This window comes from Bipolaris victoriae, assembly GCF_000527765.1.
Source record: "Bipolaris victoriae FI3 unplaced genomic scaffold scaffold_47, whole genome shotgun sequence".
In the NCBI taxonomy this organism is placed as follows: Eukaryota; Fungi; Ascomycota; class Dothideomycetes; order Pleosporales; family Pleosporaceae; genus Bipolaris; species Bipolaris victoriae.
Genome location: NW_014575345.1, coordinates 192,294 through 214,624, shown reverse-complemented (window position 1 = coordinate 214,624; position 22,331 = coordinate 192,294). Strand labels below are relative to the sequence as shown.

General features: G+C 51.8%; 10 protein-coding genes across 10 annotated transcripts; 5 read left to right on the top strand and 5 right to left on the bottom strand.

Moving 5' to 3' along the window:
• Positions 1-23: 23 nt before the first annotated feature.
• On the bottom strand, positions 24-1,107 carry COCVIDRAFT_100638 (hypothetical protein; the record flags this gene model as incomplete). The annotated part of the gene is made up of 3 exons (XM_014700700.1): positions 24-682; positions 757-955; positions 1,063-1,107. The coding sequence occupies 3 exons, from the start codon at positions 1,105-1,107 to the stop codon at positions 24-26; spliced, it is 903 nt and encodes a 300-aa protein (XP_014556186.1).
• A 641-nt stretch (positions 1,108-1,748) lies between these two features.
• COCVIDRAFT_16443 (hypothetical protein) lies at positions 1,749-3,275 on the bottom strand (the record flags this gene model as incomplete). Its single annotated transcript, XM_014700621.1, has 6 exons — positions 1,749-2,240; positions 2,301-2,824; positions 2,916-2,937; positions 3,018-3,098; positions 3,151-3,160; positions 3,226-3,275. The coding sequence occupies 6 exons, from the start codon at positions 3,273-3,275 to the stop codon at positions 1,749-1,751; spliced, it is 1,179 nt and encodes a 392-aa protein (XP_014556107.1).
• Positions 3,276-3,762: 487 nt separating this feature from the next.
• Positions 3,763-5,285, top strand: COCVIDRAFT_27077 (hypothetical protein; the record flags this gene model as incomplete). Its single annotated transcript, XM_014700699.1, has 2 exons — positions 3,763-3,873; positions 3,936-5,285. The coding sequence occupies 2 exons, from the start codon at positions 3,763-3,765 to the stop codon at positions 5,283-5,285; spliced, it is 1,461 nt and encodes a 486-aa protein (XP_014556185.1).
• Positions 5,286-5,779: 494 nt separating this feature from the next.
• Positions 5,780-9,133, top strand: COCVIDRAFT_100543 (hypothetical protein; the record flags this gene model as incomplete). The annotated part of the gene is made up of 6 exons (XM_014700698.1): positions 5,780-6,068; positions 6,214-6,995; positions 7,042-7,401; positions 7,456-7,609; positions 7,658-9,006; positions 9,062-9,133. The coding sequence occupies 6 exons, from the start codon at positions 5,780-5,782 to the stop codon at positions 9,131-9,133; spliced, it is 3,006 nt and encodes a 1,001-aa protein (XP_014556184.1).
• An 804-nt stretch (positions 9,134-9,937) lies between these two features.
• COCVIDRAFT_38234 (hypothetical protein) lies at positions 9,938-11,598 on the bottom strand (the record flags this gene model as incomplete). Its single annotated transcript, XM_014700697.1, has 3 exons — positions 9,938-10,202; positions 10,952-11,208; positions 11,326-11,598. The coding sequence occupies 3 exons, from the start codon at positions 11,596-11,598 to the stop codon at positions 9,938-9,940; spliced, it is 795 nt and encodes a 264-aa protein (XP_014556183.1).
• Positions 11,599-13,939: 2,341 nt separating this feature from the next.
• COCVIDRAFT_27074 (hypothetical protein) lies at positions 13,940-14,452 on the top strand (the record flags this gene model as incomplete). Its single annotated transcript, XM_014700696.1, has 1 exon — positions 13,940-14,452. The coding sequence occupies one exon, from the start codon at positions 13,940-13,942 to the stop codon at positions 14,450-14,452; it is 513 nt and encodes a 170-aa protein (XP_014556182.1).
• Positions 14,453-14,828: 376 nt separating this feature from the next.
• Positions 14,829-16,053, bottom strand: COCVIDRAFT_100567 (hypothetical protein; the record flags this gene model as incomplete). Its single annotated transcript, XM_014700695.1, has 2 exons — positions 14,829-15,636; positions 15,686-16,053. 2 exons carry the CDS (start codon positions 16,051-16,053, stop codon positions 14,829-14,831), a joined length of 1,176 nt encoding a protein of 391 aa, XP_014556181.1.
• Positions 16,054-17,060: 1,007 nt separating this feature from the next.
• COCVIDRAFT_27072 (Glucooligosaccharide oxidase) lies at positions 17,061-18,612 on the top strand (the record flags this gene model as incomplete). The annotated part of the gene is made up of 2 exons (XM_014700694.1): positions 17,061-17,539; positions 17,607-18,612. 2 exons carry the CDS (start codon positions 17,061-17,063, stop codon positions 18,610-18,612), a joined length of 1,485 nt encoding a protein of 494 aa, XP_014556180.1.
• Positions 18,613-18,803: 191 nt separating this feature from the next.
• COCVIDRAFT_100530 (hypothetical protein) lies at positions 18,804-20,497 on the bottom strand (the record flags this gene model as incomplete). Its single annotated transcript, XM_014700693.1, has 4 exons — positions 18,804-20,011; positions 20,060-20,246; positions 20,304-20,420; positions 20,474-20,497. 4 exons carry the CDS (start codon positions 20,495-20,497, stop codon positions 18,804-18,806), a joined length of 1,536 nt encoding a protein of 511 aa, XP_014556179.1.
• Positions 20,498-20,884: 387 nt separating this feature from the next.
• COCVIDRAFT_16435 (hypothetical protein) lies at positions 20,885-21,718 on the top strand (the record flags this gene model as incomplete). Its single annotated transcript, XM_014700620.1, has 1 exon — positions 20,885-21,718. The coding sequence occupies one exon, from the start codon at positions 20,885-20,887 to the stop codon at positions 21,716-21,718; it is 834 nt and encodes a 277-aa protein (XP_014556106.1).
• Positions 21,719-22,331: the final 613 nt, after the last annotated feature.

Sequence of the window (22,331 nt, the reverse complement as noted above, 5' to 3'; positions counted from 1 at the left end):
AATACCGCAGTCGAGCTAGACTTTTACAGCCTCTCCTTGCCTCGACCCAGAGGTCCCTTGCCATGTCTGTAATCATAGTGCCAATCATCCTTTGCCAAATCAGCCCTAACTTGGTAATTGGCCTCCGCATCTTCTAGCACTTGCATGTCAATGTCAACAACACTCATGCCCTCTGCGGCGCCTCCCAGCTTTGTCAGCGGGCCTACAAACGGCACAGTCACTTGGCTCAGCCCAGCATACCCCTTGCCCGGAGGTCCTCCCGCATTCGCAAAAATAATGGCGCACGTATTCTCAAACGCCCGAGCGGTGAGTATCGAATTGAGGAAGAGCGCCTCGGCCGCAGGGTTCTGCTGGAGTCCCGCCTCATTACAATCATTCAGCGTCCAGAAAGTAGGGATGATGATGATCTTTGCGCCCTGAGCGATAAGCTCGCGGAATGCCTCGGGAAAGGCAAGATCCCAGCATATCAGTAATCCTACTTTGCCCACGGGTGTATCAAACACCTCATGCAAGTCGCGGCCCGAGCCTGTGAGATGGTCACGCTCAGGGCCCCAGAGGTTCTTCTTGATGTATTTGCCGATAATGTTACCCTGTTGGTTGATAAAGTAACATACGTTCAGCAATCTGTCCTGCTCTTTTTCATTCTCCTTGTGGCTCTCTACAATCGTGCCTGGGACAATGCCTTTTGGGATCATTTTGTTAGTGACCTGTAGTCTCTGCAGCCAATGACTCAATCAAAGTGTCTCGCCAACTCACATATTCCACATTCTTTGGCGAGCTGTTGGTATTTCTTCACATAGTCCGAGCACCTTTCCACCACAGCCAGAAACTCTGGATCCTTGGGCTTCCAGTTGGTCAGGTGGTATTCAGGCAAGACGGCAAGCTCCGCGCCCTGGGCGGCTGCAGAGCGGATAAGTGCTTCTGCTTTGTTGAAATTGTGCTCGGGTTGCAGAGGCTACCAAGGTCAGCCACAGTACCCGTGCAATGCGTTGTGCATAACACGATCAAAGGTGAAGTGGAGGTGGAGGCGGGGTGGGGTAAGGTGGGGTAACGAGCACATACTTTTGGATACAGTTGAATGACTGCTACTTTGACAATTGGCGCCATGTTCCTTCCTGTTTTCTGGTGTTCTGATCCGACGCCAAAGTGATGTGATGTTCAAGTTCAGCTTCGCGTGCTTTATCGTAGCCAGGCGGGGATATGCACGATAATACAGCGGCTGCAGTGACATGCAACTCATGCAGAGCTAATCGTTGCTAAAACTAAACGAGCTGCATTAGTGGGCATCCTTGACATGACAGCAAACAAGTCTCCATGCCACACTTGGCAGGAGCTGAGAGACTGGAAAGGCTATCACAATCTATTATTAAGCGCAGAGTCTCGCCAGGGGAAGTACAAAAGTTGAAGGGTATCGATACAGGAGAAAAAAAGGAACCAAACCATCGCTTCGAGTAGGTATATAAATTACCGCGCTAAATTGACCCAGCGATACGCATACAACCACTCTGCTTACTAAGCTCACCTAGTAATGCAAAATTTGTAGCAACCGCCCGTATCTTATGCGACTCTAATTCTCTTTGGGAAATGCTCAAAGTAGTCGAAATTCGACGCCGGCCTCTTCAAGGCTGACAGGCCGTAGAGAGGGCTAGCCCCGCTTGACTTGCTTCTGAGCAAGCATGTGCATTAAGGCCACTATAGTTTCTAGCTGCACTGAGCCGGAACAGGTGAGCAGCTACTTGTCAAGTGGCCTATACTGCTACACCATTGGGCAAACGACAGCCACCAACCTGCACACCGTGGATCCCATATGAGTCTTCATCAGACTCGGAGTCATCAACTGATCCGATGTCCAGAAGAGCATATTGGTTGACGAGAGGTGCAGGTTTCGTGGGGGCGCGTTGAGGTTGGGTATGGACTTTGGTAGGCTGGGGGAGTGGCTGAGCGCATTCGTCTGGGTAGTATTCAATGCGTGCGCCTTTGTATACAGTGCGCGACATCATGCAGGTCCTGGCGAAGAGGGCGTTGTGGATGGAATTGGTGGATATGTGTGCATCTCCGTTCTTGAAGTAGATGTGGACAACGACTAGGTTGTGGATATGGTTTAGATGATCCTTGATCTGATCTGCCGTAAGTTTCCCTGCAATGTTTCGTACTACGAGGTTCCGAGTGGCTCCATTGGCAATCTTGGTAGCTACGTGTGAGGGCACGTAGAATTGTCTATCGTTCCAGCGGAAGTCGAGCTGATGGAGTCAGCGTAGAATCCAAAAGACCAAAAAAAAAACTAGCAGACTACAACTTACCCTTTTCATGTGCAGGTATATATCGTTACGCTTGGCATATGCAAGAAATTCGCTTGCACCTTCAACGAAGGAGATGGTGGCTGATCGATCGTGGCGAAGGAATATGTCCAAGAGCCTACCACCTCGTACGATGTTTGCCAAGTCTTTGTGGGTAGTGCGTTCCGGTAGGTTCGTGATTAGTACAGTCCGCTGGGCATGAAGCGGAATTAGCTGACTCGGGGACTGGGTCTGGTCGTCTTCATCGTCATCTAGTTGGCTCTCTGTACCATAGGTGAAAGTCCCGGTCTCTCCAGAACCACGAAGGCGTTGATGAGGAGATGCTGCCGAGTGTGCGTCTTGACTGATCGTATGTCGCTCATGTTCTGTGCCTGCGAGTGCTCTGGTTCTGGCCCGGACGGGCGCAGTCTCTGACTCGTAATCGTATCCTAACGGCTCTTCGTTTGTGGCAGTGCCCTCGTCTTGAAGAAGGGTATCCAGTGTCTCGACCGTCAGGCCCCCGCGGAACAGAGCGCTTTTGAGAAGATCTAAGCAAACTGAGAGGCTACTCTGTAATATGTGGGGGGCATAGTAAAACTATAGCTAGTATGCGGCTTGGAGTGGGGCATAAGTACATACGGTACTCTCGTAGTGCTTGAACCTAGAATCGGCGGTCTGTTAGTGCATGAGCTAGAAAGCATATTGGCAGCAGGTAGCAATGCTGTGCCACAGGAGGCGCACCATGTAGTCGTGCTCAGCCTTGCTGATGGTGACATTGCTGTAGAGATCAGTGCCGTACTTGACATGCTGAGTGGGAGCATGCTGGCCGTGTCCGTTAGCGCAGGTGGCATCTGGGCCAGGGACGAGGACTAACTAATTCGGCCCTATGGGTCTAGTCAGCAGAGGCCATATGGACGGGTGGTCTCGGCCAAGTGGTGCAAGGACATACCTGCGCAAGAGGGCGTCAAAATAGGGTCTTCCGATTGTTACGGTGGCCATGGAGCATAGGAGAAGAAGGACTGAGGCTCGCAGCCAGAGGCAGAGGCGTCAGTACAAGAGTCAAGGCAGGTGAATGGGCACACAGGCGGCTATCATGGTTATCAGTAATGGGGGAAGGGGTCGGTCCAAGCGCCGCCCTAGTGCTCCACCCCTCCGCAGCTGTGGGAAAGAGCGATCGTCTTCCGCGACCCCGGATTCTCCATGCAGCTGCACGACTTCTTGGACCTTGCTGCAAGCCACACCACGCAAGATATATTTTTTATCTAGATACCCGGATGCAAACACATGTACATATTGTATGTGTATGTATGCATGGATAGACATGCAGTGCGCATACAGAGTCTTATCTGTCTCAGGCAACTCAGGGTGCTGGAGCTGAGCCGTAGCTGTGTGACATGCGCACGCGCCCTGGTGTGTGTAGTTGGATGTCCCGCGCTAGCGTCCATGGCCTATCAAATTTGTGTGCAAGCCAATCTCTCTCCCGCCCATGGAACCCAACACGCCACAACACCAGCTGGCACGGCAGATGACTGCTGCTCGGGGCGACAGCTCAGCATCGCTGTTTTCCCAGGCTGCCGACAATCCCTTCTTCACCGCCGTATGAATTGACCTCTGCCGCCCATGCCTGCCATGCTCGACCTGTGCTCACTCATGCCATAGGGCTTCGGCCTCGCAGCGCTTGGGGTTGCGGCGCGGACGGGCCAGAAAGGATTGCAGCATGGCGCCGCATTCATTAAACGCCGCATGCTCGTCGACCTCGAAATCACCCGCCATGACGATGCCTATCCCTGGGTCCTGCAATGGATGACCAACTATCACCGCGCACAGCAAGCCGGGGCCAGGCCGCTGGCTCAAAACACTGTGCTCGCCAAAATCCTCAATCGCATCGATCCGCGCATGCACCATCTGCAGGTGCAAACATACACCCCTCCCGACGGGCCTTCGCACGCCGCCCACTTCTCCTTTGTCCCCGGACCGGGCAAGCACTTCTTGCGCTACAACAACGCCTTCATCCTAGTTGACCGGCAGCGGGAACGAAACAGCCTCAATGTCAAGGACGGCGTGCCCTTTGAGACTATCAGCCTCACGACCCTGTACTCGCATCGTCATGTCTTCGAGGACATCTTCGCCGAGGCGCACCAAATATACCAGCAGTCACACGAGGGCAAGACGGTCATATACAACTCAATGGGCACCATGTGGCAGCAGTTTGGCGATGCAAAGCGGAAGCGCCCGCTCGACTCGGTCGTTCTCGAGCGCGGAGTCAAAGAGAGAATTGTAGAAGATATGGAGGCCTTCATCTCGTCACGCAAATGGTACCTGGACCGGGGCATACCCTACCGAAGAGGCTATCTGCTGTACGGTCCTCCTGGTACCGGTAAGAGCTCGTTTATCCAGGCAGTTGCAGGTCATCTCGATTTCAACATTGCCATTCTCAATGTCAGCGAGCGGGGCCTCACCGACGACCGGCTGAACCACCTGCTGACCAAGGTCCCGCGTCGCACCGTCGTGCTGCTCGAGGACGTGGACGTTGCCTTTATGAACCGGAAAACTCCGGGCGCTGATGGATATGCGAGCGCATCAGTGACATTCTCCGGGCTGCTTAACGCCTTGGACGGTGTCGCTAGTGCTGAAGAGCGCATCATCTTCTTGACGACGAACCATATCGAGAGGCTGGATGAGGCGCTTGTGAGGCCAGGACGCGTGGACATGACTGTGCGACTGGGTGAGGCGACGGAGTACCAGATCGAACAGCTCTGGGATCGGTTCTACGCCGATTTCGATGCAAGTGGGGAAGCGAAGCAGAGATTTATGGCCAGGGCCAGAGAGCTAGGGCTCGTGGATGCAGTAAGTACTGCATCGCTGCAGGGATTGTTTCTGTACAACAAGGACGACACCGAGGGCGCTATCAAGATGGTTGAGAGCCTCACCGCCGGTAGTCGAGCCAATGGCCATGCGGGCGTAGCTGGTCATGTGCATGTGAAGGAAGAAGAGGTTACGTCACATTGAGGGGAATCATGTAGGTGCGGGTGCGCTGTACAAACATGCGACTATGCCATAGGCGATATATATGTATGAGGGAGAAAAACAAAGTCGGACAGGTGCTACATGGCGATGCGCTGTGGCTCTACGCAGTACATAGATAGCCGGGGCGCACACTGGCATGCAGGTAGGAGGCCGTGACCTGCAGGCGGCGGCTGGCGCGCACGGCAATGGTTTGATGGGCCCCCCACGCCCACATGGCCGTTCGGATCTAACCGCGTAATGTAAAGAGTCTGCACGCGCCATTGGCCGTGGCCCAGCCTTGTTCACGTCATGGTGGCTCGGCCGCGGTTCTGCCTAATCAGATGGTGCAAAGAATAGAATTACGGCCCAATCCAGCGGCGCCTTGTGGAATATTATCTGATCATCTGATTATCTTCCCGCGTGAAGCTGTCTAGGCGTGACAAACAGGACCACTCGCACCCTCCTGGCGACATTTGTGGATGCGCCCCTCAGTACATATGGATGACGAGGCCGGGCACGAGTCGCTCCTGCCACTTGCTGCTCCCTCGCCTGCCTATCCTCCCGGACACACGCGCCACCCGTCCCGTCCCGTGCCTGCGACCGTGACTGTCAGCGTCGAGTTACAGGTCCTCCCAGCAAAAGCAACACTCTTGCACACATCCCAATCCAGCTCTGATGACGACCTTGATCTGCCAGCTGAACGCTCCCACAACTCTCCCCAATCTCTCACGAAAACCATGTCAAGAGTGCCCCTCCTGGTGAGGTCCAGCCCAGCCCAGGGTACAGGTAAGCTAATTATTATTTGCGACGCGCTCTATCCACTGCTCTCCCTTCGCCTCTTCGCCCCCTTTAGATGGGCGCACACGAGCAACGGCGCACAAGACTGGCCCACTGCCCTTTTTCCTGCAGCACGTGCTGACCGCACCGCCAGGCTCATATGGCGTCCTGCCCATTCTTTCGTCGAGCCCTGACGAACCTGACCAAAATCATATAGCTGGGGCCTTGCCAAAGAAAAAGGGTAAGAGTAGGCTTTCCAATGGTGATTCATTACTGGGCGCCGCTGGGTCGCGTCGCAGGACAGGAGACGCTAGTCGTAGCAGCACAACGCTTGGTGTAGCCTCTGCTGGGCACGAGGAATCTCGTTTCGAGGCAAAATTCAACGCAAGCGGCCTCGATCCTTCCACCGCCGGCGCCCCATTGTTTGACAGCTCTGCCTCTTCAAGCACTACGCTAGACGATGATGAAGCCTCAGACGAGGACCACGGCGCTGATTTGCACGATATGAAGGGAAACCCTTCCGACAACTCGCCCTACGCTCAAGTAAGAGCATCCGTAGCCGCTACCGACAACCTCTCCTTGTCCATTGATACCCCTCGCATGTGGTTCCTGTCCATCCTCTTCTCCATTGCTGGCTCTTCTACCAACCTCTTCTTTTCCCTACGATACCCTAGCGTTAGCCTTACTCCTATTATTGCATTACTACTCGTCCACCCCATGGGCCTATTTTGGGACCAACTCTTTAAGCGTTCAAGCGACCCCGAAGAAACCTTTGTCGATGGGTGCGTCCAGACGACCTCACCCCAATCAAGTGCAAAATCCAGCTGGACACGTCGCACACGTCTTTGGCTTGCCCAAGGCCGCTGGAATGAAAAAGAGCATTGCTGCGTATACGTCAGCAGCAATGTGTCTTTTGGCTTTGCCTTTGCAACTGACGTGTGTAACCTGGCAAAATGCCCATTTCTGATACTGACATCTACAGGTCATTGTTGAGCAGGTCAAGTTCTACCGTCAGGACCTTGGCATCATGTACCAAGTGCTGCTCATCCTCTCAACCCAAATCCTGGGCTACTCCCTTGCTGGCATCACCAGGCGCTATCTCGTCCGGCCAAGCGGCATGATCTGGCCAAGCACATTGGTTTCTACAGCCATGTTCACTGCACTTCACAAAGACGAGAATAAACCAGCTGATGGCTGGACCATTGCGCCGCGCAAGTTTTTTGTCCGCATATTCCTAGGATCCGTTGCTTTTTACTTCCTTCCCGGCTTACTCTTCCCTGCATTGAGTTATTTCAACGTACTCACTTGGTTTGCACCCAAGAATGTTGTTGTTGCTAACCTGGTATGTTAAACATGAACATGAAGAAACACCGCACACCATACTTATGCATTGCAGTTTGGAATCTCATCCGGTCTTGGATTATTTCCTATCACCTTTGATTGGGCACAAATTGCATATATTGGATCTCCGCTGATTACGCCGTTTTGGGCTGCCATGAACATTCTTGGAGGTCTTGTCGGCGTCATGTGGATTGCAGCGCCAATAATGTGTAAGTATGCCACGGTAACTTCCTTCCTGAGGTGCTGACAATGTGGAGATTACAAAAACGTCCTCTACTCGTCATACATGCCCATTCTATCCTCTGCCGTTTGGGACAACCGCGGAAAGCCATACGACGTCAGCAAGATTTTGACCGAGAATTTCCTATTTGACGAAGAGGCGTACCGAAAGTACAGCCGAGTATACCTTCCCATTACATATGTGCTCAGTTATGCTCTGCAATTCGCCGGCCTCACCGCTCTGCTCTCGCATACGGGGCTTTGGTACGGAAAGGATATTTGGAGGCAGTGGCGTCGCTCATGGGCCGAAATCAGAAAAGAATCAGCAGCTGATTATCAGCCATTGACCACTAGTTCCGAAGACAACGCATGTCCTGCGTCTCCTGCTGGGTTTCTACAAAGACCTAGTCCAAATTCTGAGCCGGATGTCGAGGACCTTTTGTCGGCCGAAGATGTCCACAACCGCCTGATGAGAAGATACGAAGATGTGCCGATTTCTTGGTATCTGTTCACTGGTGTCAGCATGGCAGCTGTGGGTATGTTCGTTGTCGAGTACTACCCTGTCTATCTCCCCTGGTACGGTCTCTTGCTCGCACTCGGAATCGGTGCGGTACTCTTTATCCCAATCGGCATTGTCATGGCCATTACGAACCAACAAAGCAGCATCTACCTCATCTGCCAGCTCATCTGCGGCGTCGTATTCCCCGGTCGTCCCGTCGCCAATATGGTATTCACTACATTTGGCTACATCTCCGCGACGCAAGGTTTGAAGTTTGCATCCGACCTCAAGCTCGGCCACTACATGAAGATTCCCCCACGAATCCTGTTCAAACTGCAGCTTATTGTGACCATCGTATCCAGTCTGACCCAAATCGGCGTGCTCAACTGGATGCTCAACTACATCCCTGGCATTTGCACCCCCGACGCCATCAACGGCTTCAACTGCCCCATCGCCCGTGTCCACTTCAACGGCAGCATCCTATGGGGCGTCGTCGGACCCGGCAAATTCTTCGGCCCAGGCGCCCTCTACCAACACCTCGTCTGGGCCTTCCCCGTCGGCGCTATCGCCCCCGTCATCCTATACTACCTTGCCCGCGGCGACCGCAAGTCCATCCTTAGCAAAGTAAACCTCGCCGTCGTATTCGGCAGCCTAAGCTGGATCCCACCGGCTACCGGCCTCAACTTTTCCGTCTGGGCAATGGTGTGCTATCTTTTCAACTACGAGATCAAGAATCGACGCAATGCCTGGTGGAAAAAGTATAATATGATGCTTAGTGCTGCCCTGGATTCTGGGCTTGCCTTTGGTGTTGTCGTTATTTTCTTCGGTATCGTGTACCCTGGGTGGATGAGCGGGTTTAAGTGGTGGGGTACCGAGGTTTATAAGCAGGTAACATATTTGTCGTCTGTTGTGTGGTTGATGTATGTTGCTAATTTTTGAATAGGGCTGCGATTGGCAGGCTTGTCCTTATAAGGAAGTCCCGAAGGGAGAGACGTTTGGACCTGGGACATGGTGATTTTTCGTGTGTCGTTGTTTAGATACTGTCACATTTGCGTCTGGCGTTTTGGTGCCCATTAGACGAATAAGTTCTTCTTTTTTTTTCGAGGAAAAGGGAATTTTCTCTCCTCTACACAATGAGCGGGGCATTGAGATATGAATTGGGGTCAACTGAGTTTTGAATAGACGGTTGGTCCCTTTTACGATGGCGTTTTGCATATACACCCTATGTTTCTTTTTTTCTCTCATATCATTATACGTCACCTCTGGCATCCAATAGAGAATTGTGGATATCTTCCCTTGGAATCGCATATCCTGCTCATCTCTTCGTTCGCATCTTTGTTCCTCGAATACTTCCCACCACTACTTCCCCATCATCCCCTCCCAGAACCTCCCCGCAAGCACCATCCCCACCATCTCCCTAGCCCCCTTCTCCCTAACCCCCTTCTCCACCTCATCCCCAGCCCAAACCTCACTCCATCTCGTCGCACAATACGCATTCGCCGCCACACACACACACACACACACACACACACACACACACACACATAACACGCCAACTCCCATCGTATCCGACCAGCAAACCCGCGAGATGCGTGAAGCGAAACGCCTTGGGTTGTGTGTGATGTTGGAATGTGCCGATCTGTGTTTTTTTTTCCACGTTTCTTGTTAGCTTCAGGTGGGAAATACGGGGGGGGGGGAACAAAGGGGGGGAGAAGGACAAAGGAGGAAGGGGGATAAGGAGGGAGGAGGGGAAAAAAAGGGATTTCAAGAAGGGGAACATACGAATACTTCAACCCCCCCTTAAGCCAAATCACCAACTTCACATCCCCCCTTTTTTTTCGAGTATCTCCTTGAAATTATGCACCGTGGGGTCTAGGAAGCGGGATAGCGTTGCCGGAGAGGTGTGGTAGAGGGTTGTTACGAGTGTGTCTTGTAGGGTTGGGTGCGCGGGAGGGGAGTGGAGGTTGAGGATGTGGGCGTGGGTTGCTGAGGTAGAAGGGGGGAGGGGTGAGAAGGCGGTGGTGTAGTTTGAGGTTTTGTTGTCGCTCGTTGATGGGGAGGGTTTGGTGGGGGAGTTGAGGGCCCTGCTGGATGGAGTGGTGGGGGTGTGTGGAGAGGTTTGTTGTGGTGGAGGTGGTTTTGGAGGGCATTGTTGATTGGGGGGTTTTTTTAGTTGGATTTGCAGATGAGAGTGGAGTAATTGAAGTTCTTTTGGTTGGTTGATTTGGATTTGGAGGTGCTGGGAGTGTTTGGAGTTTATATGGGAGGGTTGGGAGATTGGGCTACTGGTGAATGATGAGATGGGCGAGGTGATGAGTGTGACACTTTAATGCAGTTGAACAACGATGAGAGATGAAGGAATCAGTGAGATTTGACAGAGTATATACGGTATTTTAAATGGTTAGTGTTTGCAATAGCATAATCTCTAATCACTGGATATAACTAAATTCAAGATTATCGCTCGTTATTGCGTGAAGGTGTACATGGCTTCCAAGAAATGAATTATATAACACGACTGGGAGAACATGTTGCTGAGAAAACTAATCAAATTGATAATTAGCATGAAATGTCGAAGTCTATCAGCCTTTCAACGCATTACACATTGTATGCCAATTGAGGAAACGAAGTGGATGGGTAGAAATTCTGTGCACATACGCAAACATTAGCGAATTGATGTACTCGATGCAGCACACCACACACAGATAACCCAACCCCTGTAGCCAAACCATACTCCCAAACACCCAAGCCTCCATCTCGTCACCCTCACTACCCAGTAACGAGCGTCGACGCAAACCCCCCTACCTCCCACACCCTCCCCCTCAGCACCACCCACATCAATTCATCCGCCAAAATCTCCAACGTTCTCCTACTCTCCGACCTCGGGTCCTCCACCCAAGCCCTGAGACTAAGATCATCCCACCCCCGATTCACCGTTATACCATCCCAAACATCATCCCAGCTCTCGCGAAAGTAATCACGATACGACGCATACATGACTTTCCACGCTCCCTCTTTGTCGATTTCCAAGCGAACGAGATTGTCGAATTCGAGGGTGTCGAAGAGGTCTGGGGAGGGGTTTGCGAGACCTATCTTGTGCAGCGTTAATGGTACACGGTGGTTTTAAAGTGCTTTGATTAGGTCATGATAAAATGTATAAAGTTAAGCTTTGGGCGAGAGTAGGATCGTAGGATCGTAGATTTTTCGTACAATGACTTTACGGCCTCGTTTCATAACTACGAGCTTCTCGCCTGCGTCCTTGCCTTGCCTGCGCGTCTGCACGAGTTGGAATTCTTTGATGTCGGGTTCGAGGAATGTGAAGAGTGTGCTGGGTGAGATTTTGTAGACGAGAGTGACGATGGCGTCTTGGATGTGGGGGGTCGAGGTGCTGCAGGCGAAGTCGCTGATGATGTGGGCGTGGGATGATGGGGCTGTGGCAGGGAGGCTGGCGAAGTTTGTGAGGAAGTTGACGGTTTGGGACATGCTGGGTAAGAATGTTAGTGGGGAGAATAATGGGGAATTACTGGGGTGGAATAGGGAGGGGGGATGGATGTGAAGGGAAGAGGATGGGTGGTGGTAGGTACAAAGGAGTGTGGTACTTCCTTGATGGGGACATTGGGACAGATATTGATATGGATGATGGTTACTAGAAGTCATGGTAGTGGTTTCTAGTTTGGTCTTGTTTGAATGAGATCACTATCGGCACCACACAAAAAACCTCAAAGTTATAATCTTTCCCGCAAATACGATTATAGTAGATTTTCCCATCAGCAAATTGTCATGATATGAGCGACTCGTGATATAAGTCACTTCAAGCTCGCCCTCTTCTTATAATGTATCTTTAAAAAACATTGCGCTTCGTTAAAAAAACACATTACCTATTATCGTAAACGTATTAGAAGTCTTTCATACTGTTGTAGTATTCAGCTCATCTATCAAATCCACAGCCTAGGCATTCTCATGATCTCCTGAAGAATCAACCTAGGAGAAAACATTTTACCAGCAGACGCCATGTACTACATGGATAAATATCATGGTCTGGAAGATGTTGCTGTGAGCCTGATTTCGGTCATGGGTGAACATTAAAAATTCCCTTGGAACAGGATCGACGAGCTCGATATACAAGGAGCTGACGTGCAGACATGGCAATGATGGCCATTTCAGCAGTCGAATTTTAGCGTTTGTACCTGGCTCTTCGCAATGGAATGTCCAATTCAGTCTCGCAACGTACGTAGAAATCAACACTATTCGATCGATGATTCATGGATTTATTCCAGACGCCATGTGTGCTCTATGCTTGTTCGTTGGTATTAGTTCTGATGAAACTCTAGGTGTTCTCTGTGATTTGCGTTTGTTTTGAATGCGAATATGCTGTAAAAGGAAAGCTTAATGAACAGTCGAACGTGGAACACTTGCCAGTGTACTCAGTATTGGCTTCAATTGACGCAAGGATTTGAATCAGTCAGTGACTAATTATCAGTGATCTCTGCTTTTGGGTGATAAGAAATCACAGTAGCAGACGTCCTCTACCTTTTCTGCAAATACTGTGAACTGTAGTGTAGGGCATGAGGGGGTTACGAATCTTTATTGTAATCAGTGGGATTGGTACATGTAGGTTTTCGAAGAATTGTGCTTGAGTTGTGTACATGCCGCTTCCACAGAGTTATGCTGCCGATACCTTTATTTGCTCGGCTGTAGGACACGGCACATAGCTTGTACACAGAGCACGAAAGTGATATAGCTCCTAGTAGCACGGAAATCATGACTACTAATTAGCGTCCTAGCATCTTGGCGGATCACATCATTCACACCTTTCGCCCCGATAAACGATTTCTCCACGAACATGAATGTCATCAGTCCAATTAGCCCAAAGTTTGAATAAGAATATAATATATACATCGTATCTAATAACCGGGCCTTCCCATCAGCTTCCCGAATAGAGTTTTCGTACCAACGGCACGTAGCGTGCTTACTATAATGCCAAGGAAGCCATGTGCACGGTAAGTGTTACAGTAGTTAATCCACCTACAACATGGATTACGGGTTCAAGCGAGGGTCTTGCTGAGTTTCATTCGAACCCTTTTACCCTGATTGCAAAGTCAATCTTTTTTTGATAACCGATTCCGGCAAGTTGGGATGTGGCTTGCCATTCTTTTCCGAGATAATTGATCTGATACGCTATATAGCAAACGTAAACAAAAAACATTAAGTCAGTCATGAATTACTGCCAGGCCTAGCGGCAGATGGCTCGTGATCAACGTTACTAGTGACACATAATTCTACTCTTAGAGAGCCGAGTAGTTACTCTTTCACAGGTATAGTAGGTGAACCGAAATCTAGCTCTATCTATATAACAAAGGTTACAACGCGTGGCCCTTTAACTAGGTTCTCCGCCGAATTACTACGACGATCAGCGCTGATATAAATTATGGTGGTTTCAAGTCTAGCGGAGCTGAGTTAGTATTCCAGGTGAGGGGAACATTGCTGAAGTATGCTTTTCAACTCCGACCTCGTATGTCGAATTCTTGTTGTCAGGGAGGTTTACAACACGAGCAAGTTTCACTCTATCTCCACGTATAATCCTTACCGCTGAAGGCCCAACGTTAACGTTACATTGCCTAACAATCCGATCCTATCAGCCCAGGCATGAGAGCGTAGTTGAATGCCAGAATGGAGTATATAATGCCACTGGTTCAAGACATGACAGCTTCTGCAGCACTTTGAGATTCTTGTCATCGGTCATCCTTTACATAATGTACTTAACCACTGAGCGGCACCTTTTCCCTCTAAAATATAGACGCCAACAAAGTATCCGCTCTCCGATATGAAGCTTTCTAGCATCGTGGGAATGGCCATGCTTGCCAACGCTATCGAAGCATCAGTGATAGATGTGGAACATCGTTCACCTTCATCTATTGAGGTAACAAAACCCTTTCCAATAACGCTTCAGGATATGCACCTCATTCCATTCCAGGCTCGCGATGTCCAATGCAAAGCCCCCGGCGCGCACAAGTGTGCAGTTATCGTATGGGTTCTAATGGCATCTTTCGGAATCCCCGGATCATCTACAACAGGGCGTGGTGTCAAGGTCGTCGGTGGTAATTGCGATAACATTATTGCAAATGGGAAATTGAAGGCGGAAGGAGGAGGCAATGGATGGAGTGCGGATTTCACCACGACGTACGGCCCGAACTTGTATTTTGGTGCCTACAATATTGGTACGCGGACTATTTCCGGAGTAAGGTTCCAGTACAACGGGCGTTCGTACACTCAGGGAGACTGCTTTGGTACGGGGGGTAGCAATTATGATGCTATACAGTGCAACTTTGATTGTTAGGTAGCTCATGGCAGGGATAAACGAGCAGCCACAGCTAGATGCAGCCCTTTAACGCGGAAGGGAATGGGAAGTAATTTGTTACACTGCAGTTACAAGGCTAAACTCTTCTTCACAAGTGAAGACGGGCCAAAATAAATGATTTTAAGGCTCTTCTCCTTTAGATGCACTTGATACAGGAGAAAAAAGTAATACGACGCTAAATAGTATAGTTTTGTAAATATATACCAAGGGTAGTTCTCGTGGCTAAATACAGTATAGAGTCTCTCCGCTCTCTTGGACCCCCCCGGGCCTGTATGCAACCAAACTTGCTTTAGTGCTTATGTACATGAATCTCTACCTGCCGATTGATCACACAGTAAGAGTGACATACGGCTTACTACTCGGCCCATACAACAGCGCTCAGACCGTCCTCGTTCTCAGGTCTGCCGGCAGCACCAATCCTCAAGTCAGCTACTTTCTGGCCGAGCTTGCCAGTCTTGACATCTCTGGTAACAATAGCGACATTTGCAGTGGTCTGGTCGCCAATGGCCACGAAGTCGCCCGCCTTGTTGATGTCAAAAGTGCGGGGATAAGTGCCGTGAGACGAAGTAAGATCAGTCCACGTAAGACCTCCGGTGGAGTCAATGGTGTACTGAGTAATGGAGTCTTGGCCATTAAACTTCTTGTCGTTTCGGTTGGAAATGTAGACGTATTGGTCCTTGACGTGGATCTCGCCAACCTTGGTACCGGTAACGGCGGTGGCGTTGCCTTGGTATGGGGTCAATGTTTGCTTGAGGGTCAAAGTCAGGCATCCTCCAGAGGGGTAGGATACAGCCCATCCAGAGATGCTGTTGGACAGCTCATTGGCGATGAAGAGAACCGTGTTGGCTCCAGCTTGTCGGATTCGGGAGGATTTCGCCGAGGGCTTCCAGAAGACGCCGTGGCGGGGTCCGGTTCCAGGAACGGGCTTTGCAGGGGTGCATTCCGTGAGCTTTCCCGAATTCTTGTCAATCTTGTGAATACGGATGAGATCGGATCCAAGATCCGGCACAATGAGGAAATCTCCAGTTGGGTCCACAAAGGCGTGGTGGGGATGAGCGGCCTCCTGTCGGTAAGGGTTGACACTCTTGCCAACGTACTTGATTGTCTGCAGTGGCTGCTGGCCGTCCAATGGCAGCTTGAAAGTCGTCAGTTGGGAAGTTTGGCTGTTTGGAGGTTAGCAGCTGCTGACATGTGGAGAGCGTGTTGACCTACTAGTGAGCATTGGCAATAAAGCCTCGCCCGTCAGAACCACCATAGAGCGTCGTTGCGACGACGCCCTGAGGGGTCGGGCCTTTTCTTTGCGAGCTCAAGGTACCGTTGTTGCCGACAGCAAAGGACACGAGATTTCCCCCGCTCTGACCCGTGAAGATTTCGTCTGCAACGTAGATGGCCTTTCCCGCATGGTCGTATGTAAGCCAGCTTGGCAAGTTATTGCCGGTAGGTGTTGAGCCGGTCAGAGTCAAGGAGTTTCCGCTAAAAGTGAGGTAGTTGAGGGTACCCGAATAATGGCTAGCCCATAGGTTGGCGGCGCTCGCAACGGAGCCGAAGAGCGGCAGAAGAAAGGGGTTGGTAGACAGCATAATGAGCGACGATGGAGACAGACGGGTGTGGGCCTCAGACTGCGGGCAATGGTGCGGTTTTGTAGGCTTGCATTGTGTCCCTCTCGAATCTCCGCCATGATGAAGTTAATGGCACGCGCACGCAGAGGAGAATTCCCACCGGGCACGCTGAAACACGCAGCCACAACCGGCGCGGGCTAAAGAGCCGGGCTGCAGCATGAAATGGGAGTGCAGGACGGGGGAAAGCTTCCCTGTGGAGAAGCATGCAATTCCAAGCCGGTTAAAGACGACACAGCGGACAATTTATCGTAATCTGAGGCCATGTTTGGACGGGGGAATGATTTGTTTCAGCCGGATGGCGTGGCCGAGTAGATCAAGCTGGGGAAATTAAACAACTATGTATACCGGCTATGTCACTCACGTGTCGGATATAAATTTAGGGGCGCGGCTTGGCAGCGCCGTTGGCCGGGAACATGGCTGCCGCTGCCGCCCCCGCCAAGCCCCGCCCTCAGGCTCGTATATGCCGGCAAAGAGAGCCTTGCCGTCCATCACCTAAGACCTTGTCGAGTTTTAGACAACTAGTCAATATCTAATCTTCCTCTCCGCCAATCCCCACACGGATGATGTCAGAACGATAAACTCTCCTCTCCTAGTACTTACACACGGTGCTCCCCGGCCACCATCTTGTCGGATGATGCAGTCATGTTATACGCAACACCGGCCTATACTTGGCGTGCTATCGGGCGCGCCTTCATGGTTCCGATGGAGAACCAAGAAAAACTTGTGGACCTTTTTCCTTGCAAAGTACACGCGGCTGCATCTCGAAAGTTTATGTGGATGCTTCTTCGCGTGATCCGCTCATTTCAAGCCGTGGCCTTCTTTGCTAGAGTACAGTTCGCAAAGTAGGGTGTGTTGGTCAATTTCCCCATTCCTGCGGGCACAAGAAACACTTAAGCAATGGGATGACTACAATTATAGTCGATCACTCTCAATAGCTGCTGTGAAGTCTATTCCTACCCCTCTTCAGCATGAAAGCTTGTTCTACTTGGTTCGTGGCCTTGGCTACGCTTCTTTCCACCACCACACTTGCCAACCCCCTCGACAAGCGTGCTACTGTTGACGAGTGCCTTGCCTCTCATGGTGTACCCGTTTTCGCCAAGAGCACTGGCAACTACACTCAGGCAATAAAGCCGTTCAACCTTCGTGTGCCTATCACGCCTGCTTCTTATGCTGTGCCATCGACTATCAAGCACATCCAAGACGCCGTAGCCTGCGGTGTTGCGGCCGGACTACGAGTCTCTGCAAAGTGCGGAGGACATAGCTATGCCTCTTTTGGTCTCGGAGGAGAGGATGGCCACTTGGTCATTGACATGCGTCGCTTCAACAACGTCACTGCCGATCCAGTTGCTCATACTGCTATAATCGGAGCAGGTGGACGACTGGGTGACATTGCAACAAAGCTCTATGCTCAAGGAAAGCAAGCCTTCAGCCATGGAACCTGTCCTGGGTAAGCCTTCAACAGAGCAAAAAATATCCATCACTGAAGAAACCCTTTACTAACACCATCACTACAGCGTTGGCATCTCAGGCCTTACTCTCCATGGCGGCTACGGCCTCTCCTCGCGCACCCACGGTCTCGCCCTCGACCAAGTCATCTCCATGACGGTCGTTCTGGCAGACAGCCGAGTCGTAACAGCCTCTGCCACCGAGAACCCCGACCTCTTCTGGGCTCTCCGCGGTGCCGGCGGCGCCTTCGGTATCGTCGTCGACTTCAAGTTCAAAACCTACGACGCCCCCGAGAACATCATCAACTTCACCTACAACTTCTCCCCCTCCAACACCTCTCAACTCGCCCATGTCCTCTCCACCCTCCAAAACTTCAGCCTGTACGACCAACCCCCAGAGCTAAACATGCGCACCTTCGTCCCCGGCCAACTCACCGGCGTCTACTACGGCAGCCGCTCCTCCTACGACGCAGTCATGCTTCCCCTCTTGTCGAAAATCGGCGCCAACAGCACCGGCTCCGGCGCCTCCGTCTCCGTCAAGGGCTGGATCGACACGCTGACCGCTTTCGCCTTTGGCCCCTTGCCCCAAGCCGAAATCTACGACACCCACGAGAACTTCTACGCCAAGTCCCTCATGACACAGCCACTTTCTGAAAAAGCTATCTACGCTCTCGCAGACTACTACTTCACCACCACCGTCAACATTCGCCGTGGCTGGTACCTCCTCATTGACCTGCACGGCGGCAAGAACTCGGCCGTCTCAGCTGTATCAAACAGTGCAACGGCGTACTCGCACCGCGACGCCGTGTTCAAGATGCAATTCTACGACCGCATCATGAACAACGATACATATCAGAGCAGCTACTTTTCGTTCCTGGATGGCTGGGTCAGTGCGATTGAGAAGGCGACGCCTGGCGAGCAGTTTGGCATGTATATTAATTATGCGGATCCGAGGTTGACCAAGGATGAGGCGCATAAGAGGTATTGGGGGGAGAATTATGAGAGGCTGGTTAAGCTTAAGGCGGTGTATGATCCTAAGAAGGTGTTTGAGGGACCGCAGTTGGTGGCGAGCTAGATGGGTGGCCACCTTTCTTCTACGGTGTGCCCCCCCTTATTGGTGTTTGAGCAGGACACTTGTCACAAAGGTCGTTCAACACGAAAGTAAAGGGAGGTGCGGAAAGTGAAACGTGTTCTGCTTGCTTGCTTGAGTCAACACAGAGCCTACTAGTACATGTACATATCTTCTTCTCTATATATATAGATTGCCTACAAGAATTCGATTCCTACTCCGAAGCTCAAGCCCTTCCTGCTCTCTTCCTTGGCCCTCATGATTAGTGGTAGGGAAAAGTTGATTTCAAACCGTGCAACTGGATGTGCGTACACAAGTCCGAAACCGGCTGCTGCGCTCGGCATCTCGGCAGTGAGGGTTGAGAAGGATTTTCGGATAGCGCCGTAGACATCGCTTGAGCTGCCAAAGGATCCATCTTCCTTTTTGGAGTTGGGGTTCTTGAGTGCAAGAAGACGACCGCCGTTGATGAAAGCTTGAAGACGGAGGGGAGTCTCTTTGCCGACACGCGGGATGGGAAGGAGCAGTGATGCCCCACCAGCTGCATACATGTCACCGCCTAGCGAATCAGGTCCGTCACGGGGACCAAGTCCAGCAAGACGGAACCCGCGGACATTGTTGGGGCCACCAAGCTGGAAGCGGTCGTTGATGCGGGAAGCCTGGTACTGATTTTCACCAGCGAGCTTCATAGGGTAGAGAAGACCTCCTCGTAGGCCAGCCGTAAGAGTAATGCCGGTGTTGCCAAAGGGAAGTGCGACTTGTGACTCAACTTCGGACTTCCAAAAGGCTGTGTCACCTTTCAGGGGACCAAAACCTGCGAGCTCGGACACACTCTTCATCATGTAGCCCCTGTTGGGAAGGAGGGGGTAGTCGCGCTTGTCCTGGAGCCAGGTGTGCGTAATGCTTGACTTGAAAGAATCGCCTGCATCGGCGCGGATGGAAGGCGAAGCGTTCTCTGCCAGGCTGGTAATCTGCCGCCAAATCGCTGAGTAACCAATTTCGTGCGTAGCTCCATTCTTCATTCTCCATAGCAGCTTCGAGTTTCCGCCCTTGAGAACCTCTTCATGGCTTGCCCAGCTCTTGAGCGTCGAACTTGCGAAACCGTTTAGCTGGAACTTGAGATTGGGGTTGGCAAGGATGGGCGTGTCAAAAGCGAGAGAGTAGGCGGAACGTGTGCGTGTACCCAGGGATCCGTGTGCATTGAGCGTCTCTGCTCCTCCAAACAGATTGCGGAGTTCGGCATGGACATAGGCGTCTGCTTCTGAAGCGCCGGCCTCTGTTCCGGTCTTGATAGTGTAGTTGCCGCGCTCAATGGCCGAGATGTAGACATCGACATCAGTAGGCGAGGATGTGGCAATGGTCTGGCTGGGGCGATCGAGGTAGACTGAAATTGGCGACTTGAAGATGCCTGGTGGGTGTCAGACATGTGAAAGCGAGTAGTTGGTGGGGGTCGTACCAAAACGATTGAGCTTGTCGGTAGCCTCGCCCACCTCCTTGAGCGCCTCTTCCAGCGTATATGGCTCGGTGCGGTTTGCGCTCAGGAGAGGATCAACCACCCGCTCAAGGAAACTTCTTCGTGTGCGATTGGCATGGAGCACGCGGACCGACGAGATTGTCACTGGCAGTGAGGTATTGTCTTCAACCTGGAGTAGAATTAGTAATTCCATTGATTAATATCCCTCAATCTCCATGACGCATACCAATTCGCCCAGCCGCTGTTGCGCCCGCTGTTGTTGAGCTTGCAATCGCGCGTTGATCTCATCCTGCTGTCGCTGCTGCTCCTTCAGGTCCGTCCTGTTCTTGAGCCTTTCGAAGACCTGAACAGTCAATTAGCCGCCAGTAGCTATAAATAAGTGTCTAGACTGCGTACATCGTCTTCGTGCGGCGAAGCCATTGGGCTGTGTGTTGTCTGGATGCGTGATGCTTGGCAGACGTTCGGAAACCTTGAAGTCTGCATCGCCCGCTGCGGGCTGAGTCGGGGCGCACGTGCCGCCTGCTTCCCGACCACAGTTTGACCCCGAACCCCAGACTCGGTCTATTTCTTTCTCCTCCATTGTCCTACTTGGTCCCTATTGCCTCTTTCTCACCGCCTGTGTTTTCCTCTGCTTCTTTTAGTTCAGACTACGGCTTGTTTGCGCTCCCATTTCTACAGCAGGCGCATCGTGCCAACTGCTCTTGCTTTGTCGCCATCATACAAACAGCACGTCAGTGTCCATTCCCTAGATAGGACCACGTCGACAACCCCAGCCCATCCACCTTTCACATACCACACCCACCCAACATGGCGACACCGGCAGCCACAAAGCGCCTCACCAGAGAATATGCCACCATTTCAAAATCTCCACCGCCCTACATTACCGCACATCCCTCGGACCGGAACATCCTCGAGTGGCACTACATCATCACCGGCCCGCCAGACACGCCGTACGAGGGCGGACAGTACTGGGGCACCCTCAACTTCCCACCAGACTATCCCTTCGCCCCGCCTGCCATTCGCATGCACACACCCTCTGGCCGCTTTCAGCCCAGCAGCCGGTTGTGCTTGAGTATATCCGACTTTCACCCTAAGAGCTTCAATCCCGCCTGGGAAGTCAGCACCATCCTCACTGGCCTGCTGAGTTTCATGACGAGCGAGGAGATGACGACGGGTAGTGTCCGCGCATCCGACGCAGAGCGTAAACTCTTTGCACAGCGCACGAGGTGGTGGAACAGTACAGGTGGTGGCACAAAGGCGATCGGCTCGGGCAACGCGGCCGGCGGTCAAAACGGCAACATCAGGGCAGGCGACGGCGGTGCAAAGTTCCGACACGAGTGGCCCGACGTAGACGAGGAGAACCTTAGGTGGATGAAGGAAAAGCGCATCGATCCCGCCACGGGTTTACCCCGGCCTGCCCCTTCACCCGCACAACACCCACCTTGCTCGCCGGACGTCTCGGGCCTGAGACGGCGACCCGGTACCAGCGCAACGGTCGTTCAGGACGCTGCGCAAATAGCACGGGATGCAGGCCAGAGTTGGTTGAGTCGCAACAAGTGGAGGATTCTCCTTGGCACAATGATGCTCTACATCCTGGTGGCGAGGGTCCTAGGTGACGGCGCAATCGCTTCTCCTGCTTAAACACCCCTCGCTTTTAATACACCAACCTGGTAGCGCAAGCGGATTCCAGGGATATATGTCTAGCATAACAGATGCAGATAGAAAGGTCACGATACGTTTTGTAGATGGAGGTACTATCGTTTAGGCGTTGGGGGTGTTGGTCATACCCAAGCGACAAAGTTTGTCGGCAGCAGGAGAGCGACACCACGGCTCCCAAGGGTTTCTTCTTCTTGTTCTTCTTCCATCTTCGCTCACCAATCACAGCTCTTGGCTCTCACTTTTTTTCCCATAATTAAACCGTAGAATAGTATTCCAATCACGAATTATTCAGTCATACAATTACCTGGTTCTCAACACTAAATATGACTCTGTATGACGTCTTGCGTGCCTTGCCCTTCGCCATCCTCCCGCCGCCCCTTTTTTTCTTTGACTGAAGTTATACACCGCCCACCGCCACGCTACTCGCTGCATTCCTAAACGGTATAGTCTACCCGCACCCCACATGCATCTTCTCCTAAGGTACAGTGAGTTAAAGCGCCCGCTAGAACTAGCGTTCTTTTTCGTACTAAGATTTCAGAACGTGTGCATCCACGTGTTAAGAAAGAGATATAGGAAAAGTGTAGTAAATGAAAAG